This window comes from Microtus oregoni, unplaced genomic scaffold, assembly GCF_018167655.1.
Source record: "Microtus oregoni isolate MIOR12 unplaced genomic scaffold, Mior012 000006F_ref0000085, whole genome shotgun sequence".
In the NCBI taxonomy this organism is placed as follows: domain Eukaryota; kingdom Metazoa; phylum Chordata; class Mammalia; order Rodentia; family Cricetidae; genus Microtus; species Microtus oregoni.
Window position 1 is genome coordinate 19,889,133 of NW_024543065.1, and position 18,463 is coordinate 19,907,595.

The 18,463-nt window shown below is 45.8% G+C and overlaps 1 protein-coding gene across 1 annotated transcript in view; it reads right to left on the reverse strand.

Annotated features, from left to right (window-relative positions):
• Window positions 1–18,160, reverse strand: part of Dcbld1 (discoidin, CUB and LCCL domain containing 1) — an 81,602-nt gene extending 63,442 nt beyond the window's left edge. The window contains exon 1 of the mRNA XM_041654958.1: window positions 17,927–18,160. Coding sequence (XP_041510892.1) covers window positions 17,927–18,011 — 85 coding nt within the window. The 5' untranslated portion in view covers window positions 18,012–18,160. The remainder of the gene's footprint in view (window positions 1–17,926) is intronic.
• Window positions 18,161–18,463: the final 303 nt, after the last annotated feature.

An 18,463-nucleotide genomic window follows, 5' to 3' on the forward strand; every position in this document is an offset into this window, starting at 1 on the left:
CCACTGGTAAAAAAACCTATGCACAGTAAATAACCTCACCCCATGCTTATGTAAGCTACCCCAATTAAACTTAGTGGGACACACACACACACACACACACACACACACACAGAGGGGGGAGGGGATTCCAGAGAGCAAGAAAGGGATAAGAGAGGGGAATGGGGATGAATTTAATCAAAGTAAATATATGAAAATTTCAGGAAATAGGTAAAATTAAATAACATCTTTACAAAAGGTGGACAGTGAGGAAGACGTTACATAGATCTCTGGCACCATACATACACGCACATGCAGTCATATGCACACACCCACACAAACACTACACACAAAGCTTTTTATGAGTTTGTACTTGAAGAATTATTCGGGTGATGAGCAGTGACTATTGCACAAATACTTCCAGACTGGTTATTTCCTACTCCCTAGAGTCAAAACAGAAGCCTATTTGACTATGACCTAAGTATGCACGTGTGTATAAACCACCCCTAAACTTATCGATCCCATTCCACTGCCACTCTTCCCGTCTTGACTCCATCGATTGGCAACTCACGGATCGCATACCGGCTTTGCCTCCTGGACCAACATTACTAAAGAATTCCAACCAGTAATTTGGGACAGAGTGCTTAGAAACACCGTGAGAGCGAAACCACTTCTAGACACAAGAAAGAGTTCATTCTGGCTAAATCTGTGCTGTTCGAACATTCAAGTCCCGACAGGTCTCCGCACACTATCACCCATGTGTGGGTGTGGGAAAACTGCTCGCCATGTCTAAGATCAAGCGGGCTCTTGATGACTGCAATCTTTTCAACCACAAAGGCAATCATCACCATGCTCTTTGTCTGGTGGTGAAGCAGCCAGATTCCCAAGGTATCACTAATTCTACCGTGAGCCGTAGCTCTTACAGACACTGCTGTTGTCCAGCTATGCTCAACCAAACCTGTGTGCTGCCAGGAGAAAAAGAGAAACAAGGCTGACAGATGCTTAGCCCAGTGGTTCTCAACCTGTGGGTCACGAGCCCCTTGGGGTTAAATGGCCTTTTCAGAGGAGTCACCTAAGACCATCAGAAAGCCCAGGTACTAACATTATGACTCAGAACAGCAACAATGAAAGTAATTTTATGGTTGGAAGTCACCACAACATGGGGAACTGTATTAAAGAGCCAGTGAATTAGGAAGGTTGAGAATCCCTGACTTAGCAGGCAAAGGAGCTGGAGACAAAAGCATGACAAGCCAAGGTCAATCCCGAAAACTCAAAGATGGAAGGAAGGACAGGACTCCACAGGACTGTCCACTGATATCCGCAGGTAAGCAAGGCAGAACACACCCCCAGTACTCCCTCTCTGGCGATAACAATAAACTTGAAAAGGATTGTTTAAGAGAGAAGAACTGGACGGTAGTGGTGCACGCCTTTAATCCCAGCACTCGAGAGACAGAGGCAGGCGGATCTCTATGAATGTGAGGTCAGCCTGGTCTACTACAAAGTGAGTTTTAGGGCAGCCAGAGCTACACAGAGAAACCCTGTCTTAAAAAAACCAAAACCAAAACTTTAAGAAATGGAAAAAACAAAGGCAGAAGGACTGAAGCAACCACATGAGAATTAAAAAGCAAAACAGAAGTTGTGACCACGAAACAGAACAGTTAGTCAGTCCTGAGTTTCTCTGAGCAGAAATGGGTACTGTTATTACTATACCAAAAGGCATTATCACTAACTAGAAAACATGTGACCAAGTTCTTCAAACCTGTTCACTAATCTCTTCCAGTCCTCTTTTTACCACAGAAAAAACTGATGCTAATGATCTGATGAGGTCATAATTTTGTCTCAGAAGCTTAAAACCACTGAAGTAAAATAAAAGGCCATTGAGAGGATTCGCTCTTACCGCTGCCCTCGGTCAGCCCTCAGTTATCAGCCTTTGGAAGTGCTTCCTCTGACTGACAACCTCCATCTTGCCAAGGTCTTATCCTCCTTTCCAGGGTGACCTCAAATTCATTAAGTTCTCAGATGCAGGGGTGGAAAACCCTGGCCTCCAGGGGACAATTCCACATGGCTCTCCCAGCTGCAAAGTTCCCCGGGGGGGTCAGTCACAGCCTAACTTCTTCCCATTCTTTTCTTTTTTAAATGACTTATTTATTTATTTTTATTGAATGTACATTAGTGTTCTGCCTGCATGTATGTCTTTGAGAGAGCTGCCATGTGGGTGCTGGGAATTGAACCTGGGTCCTTTGGAGGAGCAGTCAATGCTCTTAACCTCTGAGCCATCTCTCCAGCTCCAACTTCTTCCCATTCTTTAACCAACAGTTGACAAAACCCAAACCATGGTCTCACAGATTCCCTCTGCTGATCTACCAGTCCCTTCCCAGGTGCTGTGGTTCTGCCGGCCTCTCCTCATATTTACAGTTGGAAACCTAGTACTCCTGCAGAGAGGCGGGGCTGTAGGACGTTAAGAATGAATAAATTAGGGCCAAGATCTTAACACTGGGTTACTAGGTCCCAGTAGTGATGGCACACGCCTTCAAACCAAACAGGCAGAGACAGGCGGATCTGTGAGTTCGAGGCCTGCCTGGGCTACAGAGTGAGTTCCAGAACTGCCAGGTTACCCAGAGAAACCTTGTCAAAACACACTGTCCTTACACAGGATGAGTCAGATTTCCTTCTGTCTAGGGCACACATTTTCTGACTCTGATCTTCCCTGCGGTCTCGGACTTTGCACCCTACAGAACTGTGAGGCGAAGCAATTTATTTTCTTGATGCACTAAAAAGATGGAGGTTGGGGAGGGCTGAGGAGGCTGGAAGTGGAGCACAGCTTGCAGAGGGCTTGCCGAGGAGGCATGAAACCTTAGGTTCTTTCCCTGGGACCACATAAAACAAACAACAAGACAGCAGCTATGACATAGACCTATAGTTGGCACACTAGGCACCTGCAGCTACACAGTGAGCTTGAGGTCCACCTGTGCTCACCAGACTACCCCACAATGAAGAGAAAAACAATTAAAGTACCTCTCCAAAGTAATGATCGAAACCAAGTCCTATCACTGGAAGTGTACCATCTGAAAATAAGCAAGGCATGTCCACGATCATCAAGGAATTCAGACGGTCATACATCGTCTATCTGATAAAGAACTCCGAGTTATACACCATGTCCAAAGAAAGGGACCCTTACGACCTAATTCTCTATTATTCTTTAATGAGCGACAAATAAAACCAGTGGCAATTCTTGCTCTTGGTCATTCGCTAGTCTCCACCACTTAAGTTAAAGGCCACTGAGTGTTGTGGGGTGGAGGACAAAGGTCTGTACAGCTTCAATTTGGTTCCCTTTTTAATATGAGAAGAAGTCTGTCTAAAAGAAAAAAAAAATCAAGTATCATGTCCATAGCTTACTCCAAACTATAATTTTTTTAGAAGGTAGGGTTTTTGAGACAGGGTTTCTCTGTAGCTTTGGAGCCTGTCCAAGCCTATCCTGGAACCAGCTCTTGCAGACCAGGTTGGCATCAAACTCACAGAGTTCTGTCTCTGCCTCCCAAGTGCTGAGATTAAAGGCATGGGCCACTGCTGCCCAGCCTAATTATAATTCTTTAAAAAAAATTTTTAAATATTATTACTGTGTGTTTATGTGTGTCTTGGGACTGTTGGGGGGGACACACAACAGACCACGCCATGGTGTGTAGAGGCTGGAGGACAAACTGCAGAGCTGGTTCTTTCTGTCCATCATCATATGGGTCCCAGGAATTGAACTCAGGTTGCCAGGTTTGGCAGAAAGCATCACTTACCCACTGAGCTATCTCACAGGCCCTGTAATTACTCTTTTCTTTTTTGAGATTATAATACAACTACATCATTTCCTGATTCTCCCTCCAGTTCCTCCCAAAGACCCCTCCTTGCTCTTTCAAATCCAGGAACACTTTGTTTTCATTTACTGTTGTTATACATATACACGTATACACATATATTTTCCTAAATACATAAGGACAACATGTTCAGTCTGTATAGTGTTATTTGTATCTGTGTTTTCAAGGCTGGGTCTTGGATAAACAAATGGTCTGTCCTTCCTTGGGGAAGAGCATTTCTCCAGCTCTGGGGATTCCTTAGAAGGTCTCTGTGCAGGGTGGAGACCCCTTCTACTGTCCCCATCCACATTAGCATGTTTACTGTTGCCCTTGTTCAGCTCACGGATAGGCAGTCAATGCTGGTGAGACTTTATGGGGGCCTATAATTAATTTTTAAAGCGACATTTGTCATTGTTTATAAAGATGATAACAATCTAACAGCCCAGATAGCTTACAGTTTTATGAGGCAAGCAAATGTGTGTGTCTCAAATCTCATTTGAGGCAGTTTAACTTAAATGCACAGGCATTATTTACAGTATGTGTGCCAATAGTAAGTAAAAAGAAAATCACATTTTCAAGAAAAAAATTACAAAATATTTTTATATAGCACATCCAAGAAGCTTACCAATGTCATTAAGTCAGTAGCATCTGCTGAGAGTCGGGCAGTGAGAGGGCCTTTACCAGGGGAGAAGCGCAAGAAAGACACCGGATTGCTTTGCACAGTTGAGCTGACCAACACCAGAGGTGCAGCTACCATTTCAATTTATTTATTTTTTTAACTGAAATTGCATACTAGTTGTAGTGATAGGGAGCACTTGGGAGGGAGATGCAGGTAGATCTCTGTAAATTTGAAGCCAGCATGGGCCACAGAATGTATTCCAGGACAGTTAGCACGACTCAGAGAGACCGTGTCTCAAAAAAATAAAACAAGCAGGGCAGTGGTGGCACAAGCCTTTAATCCCAGCACTTGTGAGGCAGAGGCAGGTAGATCTCTGTGAGTTTGAGGCCAGCCTGGTCTACAGAGTGAGTTCCAGGACAATCAGAGCTACACAGAGAAACCCTGTCTTGGAAAAAAAGAAAGAAAGAAAGAAAGAAAGAAAGAAAGAAAGAAAGAAAGAGAGAAGAGAAGAGAAGAGAAGAGAAGAGAAAAAAGGAAGAAAGGAAGGAAAGAAGGAAGAATATATTCTGATCTTCTGATCAGGGTTTCCTCCCCCTCTTCTTATCATACAACTATCATTTTCTCGCTTCTTTAATTATGTCCACATCCTTGAAAGGAGATGGAGGGCAGTGATTACAACCCCGGGTCTGATACTGACTAAGGAGCCTTAGGTGATTGCCTACACCTACCTAGGTTTCCTCAGCCACTGTATAGAGACAAGGATGGTACCCCCATCATAGGATGATCATGGGTACTGATACAGGCACAGGGCTGGGGGTGAGGGCACAACCTGAAACCCAGCACCTGGGAGGCGGAGCCAGTGGGATCTGGAATTTAAGGCCAGTCTTAAAGAAGGCCCTGTCTCTAACCAACTAATGTTGCAAAGCATAGAAGCAACAAAACATTAAGGATTTAAGCTGGGCATGAGGCTAGAGGGGCAATTCAGCCATTAAGGTACTTTCTGCTTTTCTGGAGGCCCTGAGTTCAGTTCCCCACCCCCACAACAGGTGGCTCACAAGTACATTTAATTCCAGTTCCAGGGGCTCTGCCACCTCTTCCTGCCTCCGTAGGTACCTCCCCCTACACCAACATATAGAAAATATCATTATTTTTATAAATTAAATTAAATTTATAATTAAATACATATAAATTATTCAAAATAAGTCTTTAAATAGCCGACCATGCACGGTGGCGCCTGCCAGTAATCCCAGTGCTCATTAGACTGAGGCAGGAGAATCACAGTTGAGCTCAAAGACAGACTAGGCCCGTCTCAACCAACGCTACTAACAACAAAAATTTAACATTACGTTTGTTCCTTTGTTTGTGAGCACGCGTGGAAGTCGGGGATAACTGTGGGGAGCTGATATTCTACCTTACGGATTCCAAGGATTTAATTCAGGTTGTCTGGCTTGATAGCAAGCACCTTTACCCACTGAGCCATTGTCACTGGCCCGAGAATTTAATAGACTTTACATTGCCATTAAAAAAAAAAGAAATAGAGATACTGAATTAGGTGACTTTACCCCAGGTGTATTACTCACTGGCTAGATGACCTCAACTGGGCCGTCAGTCATCATCTGTGTATCACTGCCCCTCATCTTTAAATTACCAACCTTCCCAGGGTGTGGTAAAGATAAACGAGGCTGTGTGTGCTCAAGGCTTTAAACTGCTGAGAAAGTTAAATTAGAATACGCTTCCCAGTAGTTATCTCATGCCTACTTAATGCCAGCTCAGCATATCCCTAAGCACTAGTATCGCTGGTTCTAGGATTTGGGACATTTATATTGAGGTCATACCATCATCTCCAAAGAATTCAAGGCCAGACTGGGCGACATAGCAAGGCCAGACCCTGTCTCAAAGCCTTAGCAGGAGTCATGCATTAAGAATTCAAGCTGGGCAAGCGTGGTAGCCCATACGTGTGATCCCAGCACTAAGACTACCGCCTTCTGCTTTACCACGCATATGCCAAGCCCTAACAGTGCTCTGTGAAGCACTAACCGGGGCAGCAGCCTGCAGTATTTCCCAGGGAACTCTTCTTCACTGGGCATCTCCTGGGACCAGAATTCTGTGGAATATACTGGTGACTGCCTGGACGAGGCTCTCCCAGAGAGATGTGCAGAGAGATCCCATTATGGGGTTAAAGGGCCAGTGTGGAGAAGTGGACTTTGGCCTTTAGAGTTCTAAAAATGACACTGAAATTGAACTATGTGATTTGACGTTCAAAAACAAGACTTTTCCCACCAATGTTACTAAGTTACAAGTTTTTGGAAGCATTAACCAAATTGAAAAAAAGGAATCAAGAAGTTTCTTGATTTCATGATGAAATTATAAGAAAAAAACATTTGTATAACAAAGAACTTCTAAGACAACTTTTTTTTTTTTTTTTTTGGTTTTTCGAGACAGGGTTTCTCTGTGGCTTTGGAGCCTGTCCTGGAACTAGCTCTTGTAGACCAGGCTGGTCTCGAACTCACAGAGATCCGCCTGCCTCTGCCTCCCGAGTGCTGGGATTAAAGGCGTGCGCCACCACCGCCCGGCTCTAAGACAACTTTTTAAAAATATTTAATTTCTTTTATATATATATGACTGTTTTGCTCAAATGTGTGTATGTGTATCACCTGGGCCCGGTGCCTGTGGAGGCCAGAAGAGGGAGGGCATCAACCAAATCTGCTAGAACTGGAGTTAGAAGACAGCTGTGAGCTGGGAACAGAATCAAGTCCTCTGCAAGATCACTGTGAGCCATCTCTCCAGGCCGCAAAGGTAACTGTTTTATCTATATTGCACAGACACTCAGAATAAAGAAATCAAAGAAAACCGGCAGCTAACTTTACTAACAATACTAGGTAGTTGGTGTTCAAGCTGCTGTGGCTTAAACTGAGGAGAACTAAGAAATCTTAGGCAGATGTGATGAAGGGGGCCTATAATTCAGCACTCAGGAAGCTGAGGGAGAAGAACTGAGAGTGTAAGGCCAGCCAGACCCCACCTCAAAACCCTGAGAAACAATTAAAACAGAAGAAGAAACAACAGGCAGGCAGGAGGCATATAAACACGCATATAAGTCAGATGTGGCTCAGCGGCATGGTGAAGGAGGCAGGAAGCCTGGGTTTTGCCCCCAACACTGCATAAATGGCTGTGGTGGATGGAGGCTCATGTCTATAATCTCCGCTCTTGAGTCAGGAAATCAGGAGTTCCAGGTCCCAGACTGTGTTGACTAATGTAGCGAGTTCCAGGGAATTTCATCAGATACATGAAACCCTACGTCCAAACGTAAGTAGATGTGGGAGGTGTGTTTACTGTCTCCCGAATATGCAAAGGAAAATTTGTGGGAACTGGTTCTGTTCTGCCGCCCTGTGTGTCCCAGGTTATGTAAATCAGTTGGTCAGACTCGGTACCAAGTACTTTTCCCTGGCTCACTGCTCAAGAATAGTGTATTTTCTAATGTTGATTTGACATTAGATAAGACACCAACAATGATAACTTTTTCTGTTGAGTCTCGATATCCAAGTCTTACAAGTACAAAGCTCTCACATTTGTCTTTTGCACATGCAAATGATTGTTTGTATTTATGGTTTTCAAAAAAATAGTAAGAGTTGGGTGTCGTGGAGATAGCCTGCAACTCCAACCAGCACTAATGAATACAGGATCAAGTTCAAGGCCATCTCAGTCCTTGACCTAAATTCAAGGCCATCTAGTCCTTGACCTAAATTCAAGGTCAGCCTGGATTCTGAGACCCTGCCTCAAAGAAAACAGCACTGGGCCAAGGAGTTGACACAGTGGGCACAGGTGTTTCCTGAGCAAAGAAAAATGGGGTGGAGGGGGTCACAAAAAGGATTATGTAGGGGCCCTCGCCAAAAAACAGCACTCTATAAGGTCGCTACAGGATATTTTAAAGACTCTATATGAAATGTCAGTTTAATCTTTGTGACAGTCCTATGTGATAGACAGTGATGGTTCACTTTACAAAGAGTGACTATCCAAGCACACACTAAAGAATACGTCCATCAAAACCCAGGTGAAGTTCCCAACTGGCTCTTTCCCAGGCATCAGCGGTAGGTGTGTGCAGTTACAGCTCTGAACAGGCTATGAACCTAGTTTGACTCCACAGAGCACAGAACAGAATCACTGTACCCCGTAGCCACTTTTGCCTAAACTAAATGTGAGCAACTGGAGGCAGAGACGGATGACGCTCATTTTACTGGCAATGAGGCTACCCCTGAAATCTATACCACCTTTTGCCATTTGCAGCTGTATTTTGTCTCAAAATTAACATGAGGAGCCCCCACCCAGCACCGAGGCACTGGGGAGGCTTAGGGAAGAAGTTTGCCATTGAGTTAGTTTGAGGCTACCTTAAGCTGCATAGAATAAATGCTACGCCAGCCTGGGCCTCACTGTGAGGCTCCAGCTCAAAAGAACAAAACCCGGGGAAGATAGTCATGTTTAATTCAGGATTCTTACAAAAATCACATGAGAAATTGTTCCCCTTCCTTTCTAATTATTCAAGCACTCTTTACGAGATTCTTCAGGAAACAGTCTGCGGAGGCAGCAGTTCACCTCCCACAGAGGTCCTTTGCTCTGCTTCCAGTCACGTGGTTCCTAAATGAGGAGTGGAAACAGCAGGCTCGTGGGGTAAAGTGCTGTTCCTCAAGCTTCAGTCCCAACAATCAATCACCTGGAGAACTTGATGAAACTCATGATTTGGAAATTTTACATTTCTAAAAGCTCTTTGTAATTATTACCCCGCTGGCCCTGGCAAGATGTGTTCTGCAGAAGAGCCTGGAAGAGCACTTGATGTTAACAGAGAAGTCTAATGAGCCTTTCAAAAGTGCCCAAATTGCCAGCCTGGGTTAGCTTTATCCTCAACAGCTACTCCTAAAATCGGAGCACGGTATTGCCAACTTGCTAATACTCATTTTTCACGCTAGATGAGATGTGGGAGTCAGCAAAGCGCAAACTCCAGGACCTAAGGTAGATTGCCACCGCACTACCCAGAAGTGTCAGCTTGGGAATGACTTGAGCCAACTGTGGAAAATACACAAAGAAAAAGCATAAGACTGTTTGTCTGAACACAGACACATAAAGCGTGTATAGAGAAGGCAATCAATGTTGACTGACCAGAAAATAGCAAATCTCAGTAGGGAAACAGAGACTCTAATAAGGTATGGAAGCACACGCCTTGAGGGAGAAAAAGCCTTCCAACATGCCTATCTTTCCACAGTCCTGGAAACTGCATGGCCTTTGTGTATTCTGAACTTTGAATTTATCACAGTGGCAGAGAGGCAAATGGTTAGCTATTAATTAGGATTTTCAATAGTCAAATGTGATTATCCCTAAGAGAAAAACAATGACCATTCATTTAAAGCTTCGGTGCCTAAACTACCCTCTGGCATCATGTTCCTCCAAAATTTCTTTAAGCAGTTCTCCCCTGGGCATGAGCATACAATGGCCTCCTTGTGTGAGTAGGGACCACATGAAGGCATTTGGGATTGTAAACCGTGTCCCTGTATCCTAATTTACAAACACAAAGTGCATAGACCCAAGATAAAGGACTCCATCTCTCTAAATCTCAGTTCCTGTAACAGTTCTCAAAATTACTGTAATTGAGTTAGATTAGAAAAGAAAAATTACATCAGAATACAGGAGGCTGTAGTGGTGCCTGCCTGTGATTTCAGCACTGAGGAGGTGGAAAAATCACTGCAGTACAAGGCCCACAGGGGCTAGCAGACCCGCTTACTTTCCTTCCTTCCTTCCTTCCTTCCTTCCTTCCTTCTTTCCTTCTTGTTGTTTGTTATGTAGACAGTGTTCTGCTTGCCTGCCAGAAGAGAGCCACAGATCTCATCGTAGATAGTTGTGAGCCACCATGCAGTGGCTGGGAATTGAACTCAGGACCTCTGGAAGAGCAACCAATACTTTTAACCTCTGAGCCATCTCTCCAGCCCTAAACTCTGTTTCAAAATAATAAAAAAGGATCAGCCTGGAGACAATGACTGTAATCCTGGCACTGAGAGAGAGGCAAGAGGATTGGTGTTAAAGTCGCCCATGGCTACAGGACAACTCGAGGCCAGCCTGACATACATGGGGTCTATCTGAGGAAAAAAATAAGACTGCATAAATTTTATTCATCTTTATAGCTTACATATATTCTTAAATGTAGTTTAATGTATTCTCATTGTTTCTATCTAATATTTAACAAAAACCACACACTAGACAATGCACATCCATGACTTGGCTTAATTCAGAGCTAATGTCACTAGTTCCTAGTTATTTCAGATAGTCTGAGATAAAGAGGCCTGCTGTCCTAAATGTGGTCACATCTGTGGAGCTTAGGGGAGCGGCTAGCTCACCTGTCCTCTTCGCAGGACGGCAAGAGCCGAGTTTACAGCAGCTCTCCTGCGGGTGCCTAAAGGGTCTCTAAAACCTCAGAATGGCCAAACACAGACATGGTTGTTGTGGCATGTATCTGCACTGTCTACCAAAGCTGGCTGTTGAAGGCTTGGTCCCCGGTGCTGTGGGATTGGAGGTGGCTAAAACGAGGGCTCTGGCCTCACCAATGGATTAATGCATGGAAGAATTCATAGATCAACAACCTACTGGCAATGACAGGAACTTTATGAGGTAAGCAGGTCTATGCTCCCACATGCTCCCGAGCTCTGCCTTGCTACCAGCCTAGGAACAACCCAGTGGATTAACCTTAGGCTGAAACCTTTAAAACCCTGAGCCAAAGAAAATCTTCATCTTTTAAGTTCATTCTCTCCTGTTTGCTTTGGAGGTGGAGGAGAGCAGTGTTCCAAAGCTGTATGCACACGAGTCCTATAAACAGACGCTATGGAAATACCCTTGTGAATTTTACCCTTCCCCTCTCCCAGCCCTCAGCTGAGGCAGAGCAGCTTCCCCAGCCAGGCTGACTCAGGGAATAGTCATCCAGAGTCCTTATCTGCCAAACCCTGTACCAGGTCCTAGAGGTAGAAATAATCAGGCTTGGACTCATGGATCTGAGAGACTCCTCCAGCCCACCCTCGACCCCCCAACAACCCTTCTCTTTAATCTCTACTCTACCCCCACCAAAGAAATCAAAAAAAACAAAACAAATAAAAAAACGAAAGAAAGCCAAACTACAACAACAAACCAAAACCCCACAAGTCTGGCTTGGTTCTGGATTCAGTGTACCAGGGCTCACAGGTTCAACTTCATTTTTAGGCTGAATTAGAAAAACACATGGTTTTCCTTTTTTCCCATCAAGTGGCCCCAGTCACACAAGACAAGCAACTATATACTTTATGTATCTGAACAATGGAATTAACATCTGGAAGGTGACTTCAACATGAGTCTTCCACCGTATTAATTACTTCACAGTCTAGTCTGTGAAAATCTCTCTGATTTCCGGCGATATTTACCCTTCCGCACTCGGTGTCAGGCATCTCCCGCACTAGGGCAAGCTGAACTCTCAGGTTTGTTTATTTACTTTTGTGGGTACACACGGGGGAGAGCAGGTCAAGCTTGCCTCGTTGTACTTGTGGAAGCCAGAGGACAACCTGGAAGAGCCAGCTCTTTCCTTCCCACACGGGGGCCGCAAGGATCAAACCTCAGGCGGTCGAGTCTGGTGGCAAACACATTTTACCAGTCGCGCCACCTCGCCAGCCTGAGTTTTAGCAAGCCCACACTCTCGGACTGTCCCCTTACTAACAACAACTGGGCAGGCAATCTCTTTGTTCTGTTGTGTCCAAATTTTGATTCTCGACCAGTGAGATCTGGGCCTTAGCAAGAGGTGGGCATGTGTTTCCACTGCCTTCCCAGCCCTTCCCCAGTGAGCATGTACCCCTACTGTGTGCGTCAGGTACCGTTCAAGACACAACCTCCTCCCAGACCTTACAGTCCTGTAGGAGGAAAGACAAACACACACAGATGTACGTGGCACATACGCTCTGCTGGAAGAGGGCAAGTGCTCTAAAGAAAACAGAAAGGAGGGAGCAGGAACGTGGGGCTCCGGGAACAGGAGAGGGCTTCCTGTGGGTGAGAAAGTCTACTCTGATGGGAACATCTAAACAGGCAGGAGTGAGCCCGGTGGACAGTCAAGGCTGTAGGCACAGAGAACAGCACACACAAAGGCTCTAAGGCAGAAGGGACTGCCATCTTGGAGAAGCAAGAAGGTCAACTGGTGAGCCTGGACAGACCAGAGTTAGAGGGGAACAGAGTGGAGAATGAAGTAGAGCCAGCAGGAGAGGAAGAATGAGAACGTCTGGTGAACTGTCACGTGAACCGTACAGACAGGAACAAGAGTAAAGCAGCCGATGAGCCCTGCGCCCTGACAGTGTGCCATATGCAAAGTCTACAGGTAGAGAAAGCAACCAATTCTTCCAATAAGGACATAGTGGCCTCACACCATGTGAATTAAAGCTTTAGGATGTAGACAGGAAGTAGTTCAAAGCTCTACAAGGTGTGCTTCTCTGAAGGTTTTATTGTTGTTCCTACCTTAAGATGATTAAAACATCTACAATTAATTAATTTCTCTATCCATCTTAGAAACATAAAAGGGCTGGGTGTGGTGGCACAATGCTTGTAATCCCAGTACCTGGTCTACGCAGAGAGTTACAGGCAAGCCAGGGCTTACAGAGTGAGACCTTGTCTCAAAACAAAACAATACATAAAAAGCAAATAAACTATACACACACACCACCACCACCACCACCAACAACAACAACAAAAACCAGCCTTGGTTATGCATGCCTTTAATCTCAGAACTAGCAAGATAGAGACAGGCAATCAGGAGTTTATGGTCATCGGTACCTAAAAAGAGAGTTCAAGACCTTCCTGGGTCACAAAACAAACAATAACAACAGAAACCCCCAAACAGAATACACCCCATAATTTCTCAGAGGCAACAGAGGTCTTACTTTCAAAGTGTGTGTTTTTCATGATTTTCAAACCTGTTTTATACTACAAAGTTAAAGGGTTCAAAGTATGAAAAATTTAGGAAACCGTGTGAAACCTTAGTCAGAGCTCAAGTCCTGCTAGAAGGACACCCTTTGATTTGGTGGCTGATTCCTTGACATGACCTCTTTTAGTTCCCAGATACGGGGTACAGCAATGGTTCTGAATACTACAGATTCCCCAGAACTGAGAGCTTTGGGTGGATCGTTCTAGGAGCACATTCCCCAATCTGCTGTGCTGACATGTGGAAGGAGGTATCCTCACACACAGAAGCATGTCAAGAGAGCCGGGCTTGGTAAACACAATTAATGAGTGGAAGCAGCCGATGAACATACATAAAGAACCTCATTAAGGACTCCAGCACTCTCGTCCCACTAATTAGGAAACAGTTTGAAAGCATCTCCTACACACAAGCAGATTGTTCAGTTCAACTCAGAAATATTCCTTGAGTGTCTCTGTCAGACGCTGGAGGCCAGGATGGCAGGGATGGGGAACTTAGCCTGCAGGGCTGGCTATGCCTCACTGTCCCCTGGACAGGGAAGATCTGGGAAGGTCTGCACAAAGGCACACTGGTGCAGAAGGTGCCAGAATAAACTTGTGCTTACTCTTTTAAAAAGCCACTTACCTAAAACATCAAATGCCAGCAGGTCTACAAAATATAAATTAGTGATGAAGATTAGACCTTCAAACAGCAATAAGCCAAGAGTTGGGAAGTGGTTTTGAAAGGAATTTGTAAGCATCCAGGAGTTGCTCTTCAAAGTATCAACTGTTTGTTTCCATTTTGTTGATATTTAAATCATCAGGAGAAAATCTGTACTCCCCATATGCACATACATTGGTGAAAAGAGAATTGGGATTTTTAGATTCCACCACAACAGCCAAGGGCATTCTGGACTGTAAGGGCCCGCGGATGAGGAAGAGTGTTGTGAAATACTGTTTTGTGGACGTACACTCCGGGACTCACAGCCCTGTGGCCGCCCTGCAGAAGACCTGCACAGAATGCCAATAAACATTCCATGATGGGTAACAGAAGGACAGGCTCCACCCCTGGTTGAGGAAGGATGGGCAAGTGGCTTCCTGGGAAAAAGAAGTCACTTTTCTTCAGGAACTGCTGGTAAATTACCCATCTCCAGAAAACCCCACAGCCATGCTTATGCAAGCAACCCTAATGAATTAACTCAGCGAATTAAAACAGTTGAGATAGTAAGAGGAGGACCGGTTGGAAAAAAGAAGGTCAGAGGTAGTGGGAGGAGAATAAGAAAGGGCAAGGGTGGGGGGAAATCATCAAAACACATTACATTCTTGCTTGAAACTGTCAAAGTAGAGAATACCTTAAAAAGAATTAAGGGCATTCTAGTCTACAGAACTATTATCAAGGTAATAAGGCTGGACCAAATCCAAGTATACAGATTGATACGAACAGAATCAATACAAATGAGTGAGCTGTATGTCATACTATTAAAAAATAAAAAAACCATGTGAAAGTTCACGGAAATACGGCACCCAGGGAGAGAGAAACAAGGAAAAGAGGCAACAGGCTTGGCGAGCACCCTCGGGAAGGACAGGTCTGGAAGAACAGAATAAAGGCACCAGACAGGCAAACAGCAGTCATAGCAAAGAATCACTGCAGCCTCGTAAGGCCACCAGACCCTCAAACGAGAATTTAAATAGTACTATTGTCGAGCATCATAAACAATTTAGGTGGAAACATGGTGCGGTGGCCCACGCCTATAACACTAGCACCTGGGAGTCTGAGGCAGAAGGATCACCAGTCTGAGGACAGCCTGAGCTATAAGGCCAAGCCTTGGGCACAGAGTCAGACCCTGTGTCAAAAACAAACAAGCAAGCAAACAAAACAGAACAAATAAATAAAGTTGGCTGGTTTCATTCCTGACACTATCTGACCCTATAAACTAAGAGCCTGGAGGAAATCTCTAGACCTAAAGTCAGGATGGATGCTTACATTTATAAACACTTGAAACTTGTCCCACCAAGGAGTCTGGAAGACCACACGTGTTTGAGAACTATCTTAAAACTCATAAGAGTCCATGTGGTGATACAGGCTGCAATCCCAGCAATAGGGAGCCAGGCCATTCTGGGATGTGGAGTGAGACCTTGCCACAAACAAACAAAACAGGGCTAGTGAGACGTGAAAGTCCTTGCTGATAAACTTGAGGACCTGAGTTTCATCCCTGGAATCCACATGGTGGAAAGACTCCTGCAAATTGTCCTTTTATCTCCATACCAAAAAAAAAAAAATTAATGTTAAAAAAGAAAAAAAAAACAATATTCATCATTGGAATTCCTTCCTAGATCCTTTTCAGTAAATATCCCAAACCTAAGTTTTACCTTCTGTGTGTGAATACCCACATTCATTCATTCATTCATTCACTCATCTGTGTAATTAATTACTCTCCATCCATCCATCCATCCATCTACCTATCTATTATTTTGACACAGTCCTGCAATGCAGCCCTGGCTGGCCTGATATTTACTGTGTATTTCAGGCTAGCCTTGAACTGGAGGCAATGTTCCTGCCTGTTTCCAAAGTGCCTCAGCACACCTCCACGCCTCCGTAGTACTCATTTATTTTAAAATCCTAAATACACAAGCTGTTCTACAATAACCCTGACGACAGCATCTTCTTCCATCAGCCAATGGCAACAAGGTCTAAAATTCGACAGCTGGGTAAGAATCTGAACTTGTAAAGTGCTCACTCAGCCCAGGCAAAGCACTTTCCCGTGGAGGACACGCTGTGAGGTGGGCTCACAGATTACTGAGTGAAGTGCCTTTTCACCATAGCAATCCCAGCAACTCCAGCTCTGGAGGCTGGGGAAGAAGGATCCAAGGATCAGGAATTCAGGGTAAACAGTGAGTTTGAAGTGCAGGAAGTTTACAAAAGACCCTGTCTCAAAAACAAACAAACAAAAGTAAGAAAGGAAAACAGATAGAAAGAAAATGGGCTGCAGCAGTTAAGAGACCACATAGCTCTTGCCAAGGACCCAAGTTCAGTTCCCAGCACCCACATCAGCTGGTCACAACTCCTCCGGCCACAGCAGATCTGTGGCCTCTGGCCTCAGAGGGTCCCTACATTCATATGCACGCGAGTATTGTCATGAATTCAAGAGTAGTCTGTAGTACATAATGGGTTTCAGGAAAGCTTGAGGTATAAAAATAAAGCCCTGTCTCAAAACAGCAAATAATAGCAGTAACAATAAATTAATTAGAAAATTTAAAAATGGGGCTGCAGAGATATTTTAGCGTGCATGAGGACATACTCCTCTTGCAACAGACTCAAGCCTGGTTCCCAGCACCCACACCCAGGGGCTCATGTCTGCCTATAATTCCAGGTCTAAGATTGCAGACACTTCTGGCCTCATTGGCATCGGCACTCACACACATATATCCCAACACAGATACCAGTAAACACAATTAAAAATAAATTTTTAAAGAAAAAAACCCATACCAAATAAATGTAAAATGTTACATTTTCAAACATGAACTTGAAAAAGTGTGTTCAACATTTAAAACATTCAGGGGCTGGAATATAGTTCAGTTGGCGGAAGGCTTGCCTTGCACAGGGGTTCCCAGCACCGCAAAAGAAAAAAAAAAGTACGTTTATAAAGTATTCAGAAGACCTTATATATTGCAAATTTAACATACGTTAGATTATGCTACAGTAACTAAATGAAATCAACGTTACATGTTTTGTGTGTTTTTAATACTATGCTGAATGTCTGGGTGAACGAATACATTTTTCAATGAAAAAAATTCAGCGTTGGGTTTAACTTTGATTCCTGTTTCACCAGAAAGCACGGCGGGGGCGGGGGTGGGGTCCAAGCATTCCGAATAAACTCGCTGCCTTTAGTTAACTCCAGTTACTGAGTAGTAAAGGCAGATGAGGAGAGAAACAAAAACTAAAAGAAAAAAAAAACAGCAGAAAGCTGGCCCCTCCTATCCAAGGAAAACTAATTAACGCAGATTAATGATGCAGAGCCACGTAGGGCTGGGAAACCAGATTCCTGCTTTAATCTGGTGAACTGAGAGTAAATCTGGTGGCGTTGGAAGCCAAAGCTACCGAGGAAAAGCAGGCTGGGCCGGCGTCGACTCCCTCAGATAACCCTCTTGGGACCAGAGTCGCAAGGTTCCAACTCGGACACGCGTGAGGCTGTAGGGTCCCCGTCTGCAGCCTGCTCCCGGCCAGCCCAGCAGAAGCGCCCCCACTGCAGGCAGAGACCGGGAGCCGGCCGGGCGCTCACCCGCAGCCAGGCCACTCACACCCGCCGCCAGGGTCGGGAAGTCTGGGAACTAAGTGGCCGGGCGGAGACACCGCGCAGGCAGCCGAGGAACAGGCGCCAAGCTGCCGCGCTCGTTTATGCGGGGAAGGAAGGAGTTTTGGGGGGCGCGATCCGGAACGCACTCGCTCGCTGACTTCAACCCATCCCCGGCCTGGCGGAGACCGCCCGCCCCGCCGAAAGCTCCCCGGAGGCCCATCGCGCTCCCAGAGCCCGGGCCCGTAGTCACTTACCCAGCTCCTCCGCCTGCAACCGGAGCGGAGCGCACACCGCGAACAGCAGCGCCAGGACGCCCGGCCGACCGGCCCCGGTCCCCATGGCCTTGCCGGGCTCCAGACCCGCAGAATCGGCCTCCCGGCCTGTCCCCACGCCACCGCTGCCCGCTTGGCGCAGCCTCCTCCGCGGCCCGGCGCGGTGCGGGCACCCGGCACCGATCCCTCTGGGCGGCCCGCGCCCGCGAGAGGGCGTGTCCGCCCCGCCCAGCCCCGCCCGCCCCCTCCTCGTAGTGACCCCTGGAGCCACCCGCCTCCGCTCAAGGGGAGCGCCCAGTTTTCTTCCCGTCCCCGCCTCCCCCCTCCGCGCCACCTGCCCCGATCCACGCGAACACGGAAATCAAAAGTTCACCTGGCGCGCAGGCTCGCCGGGAGCCGGGCGGCTCACGAAGACTCCGCCCCTCGGGCGATTTGTCAGCTGCACCGTACTTGGAGGTCCACCCAGGCAATGCAGGGCACCCGAAATCTGATGGAGTGATGGCGGCAGCAGGCAAAATC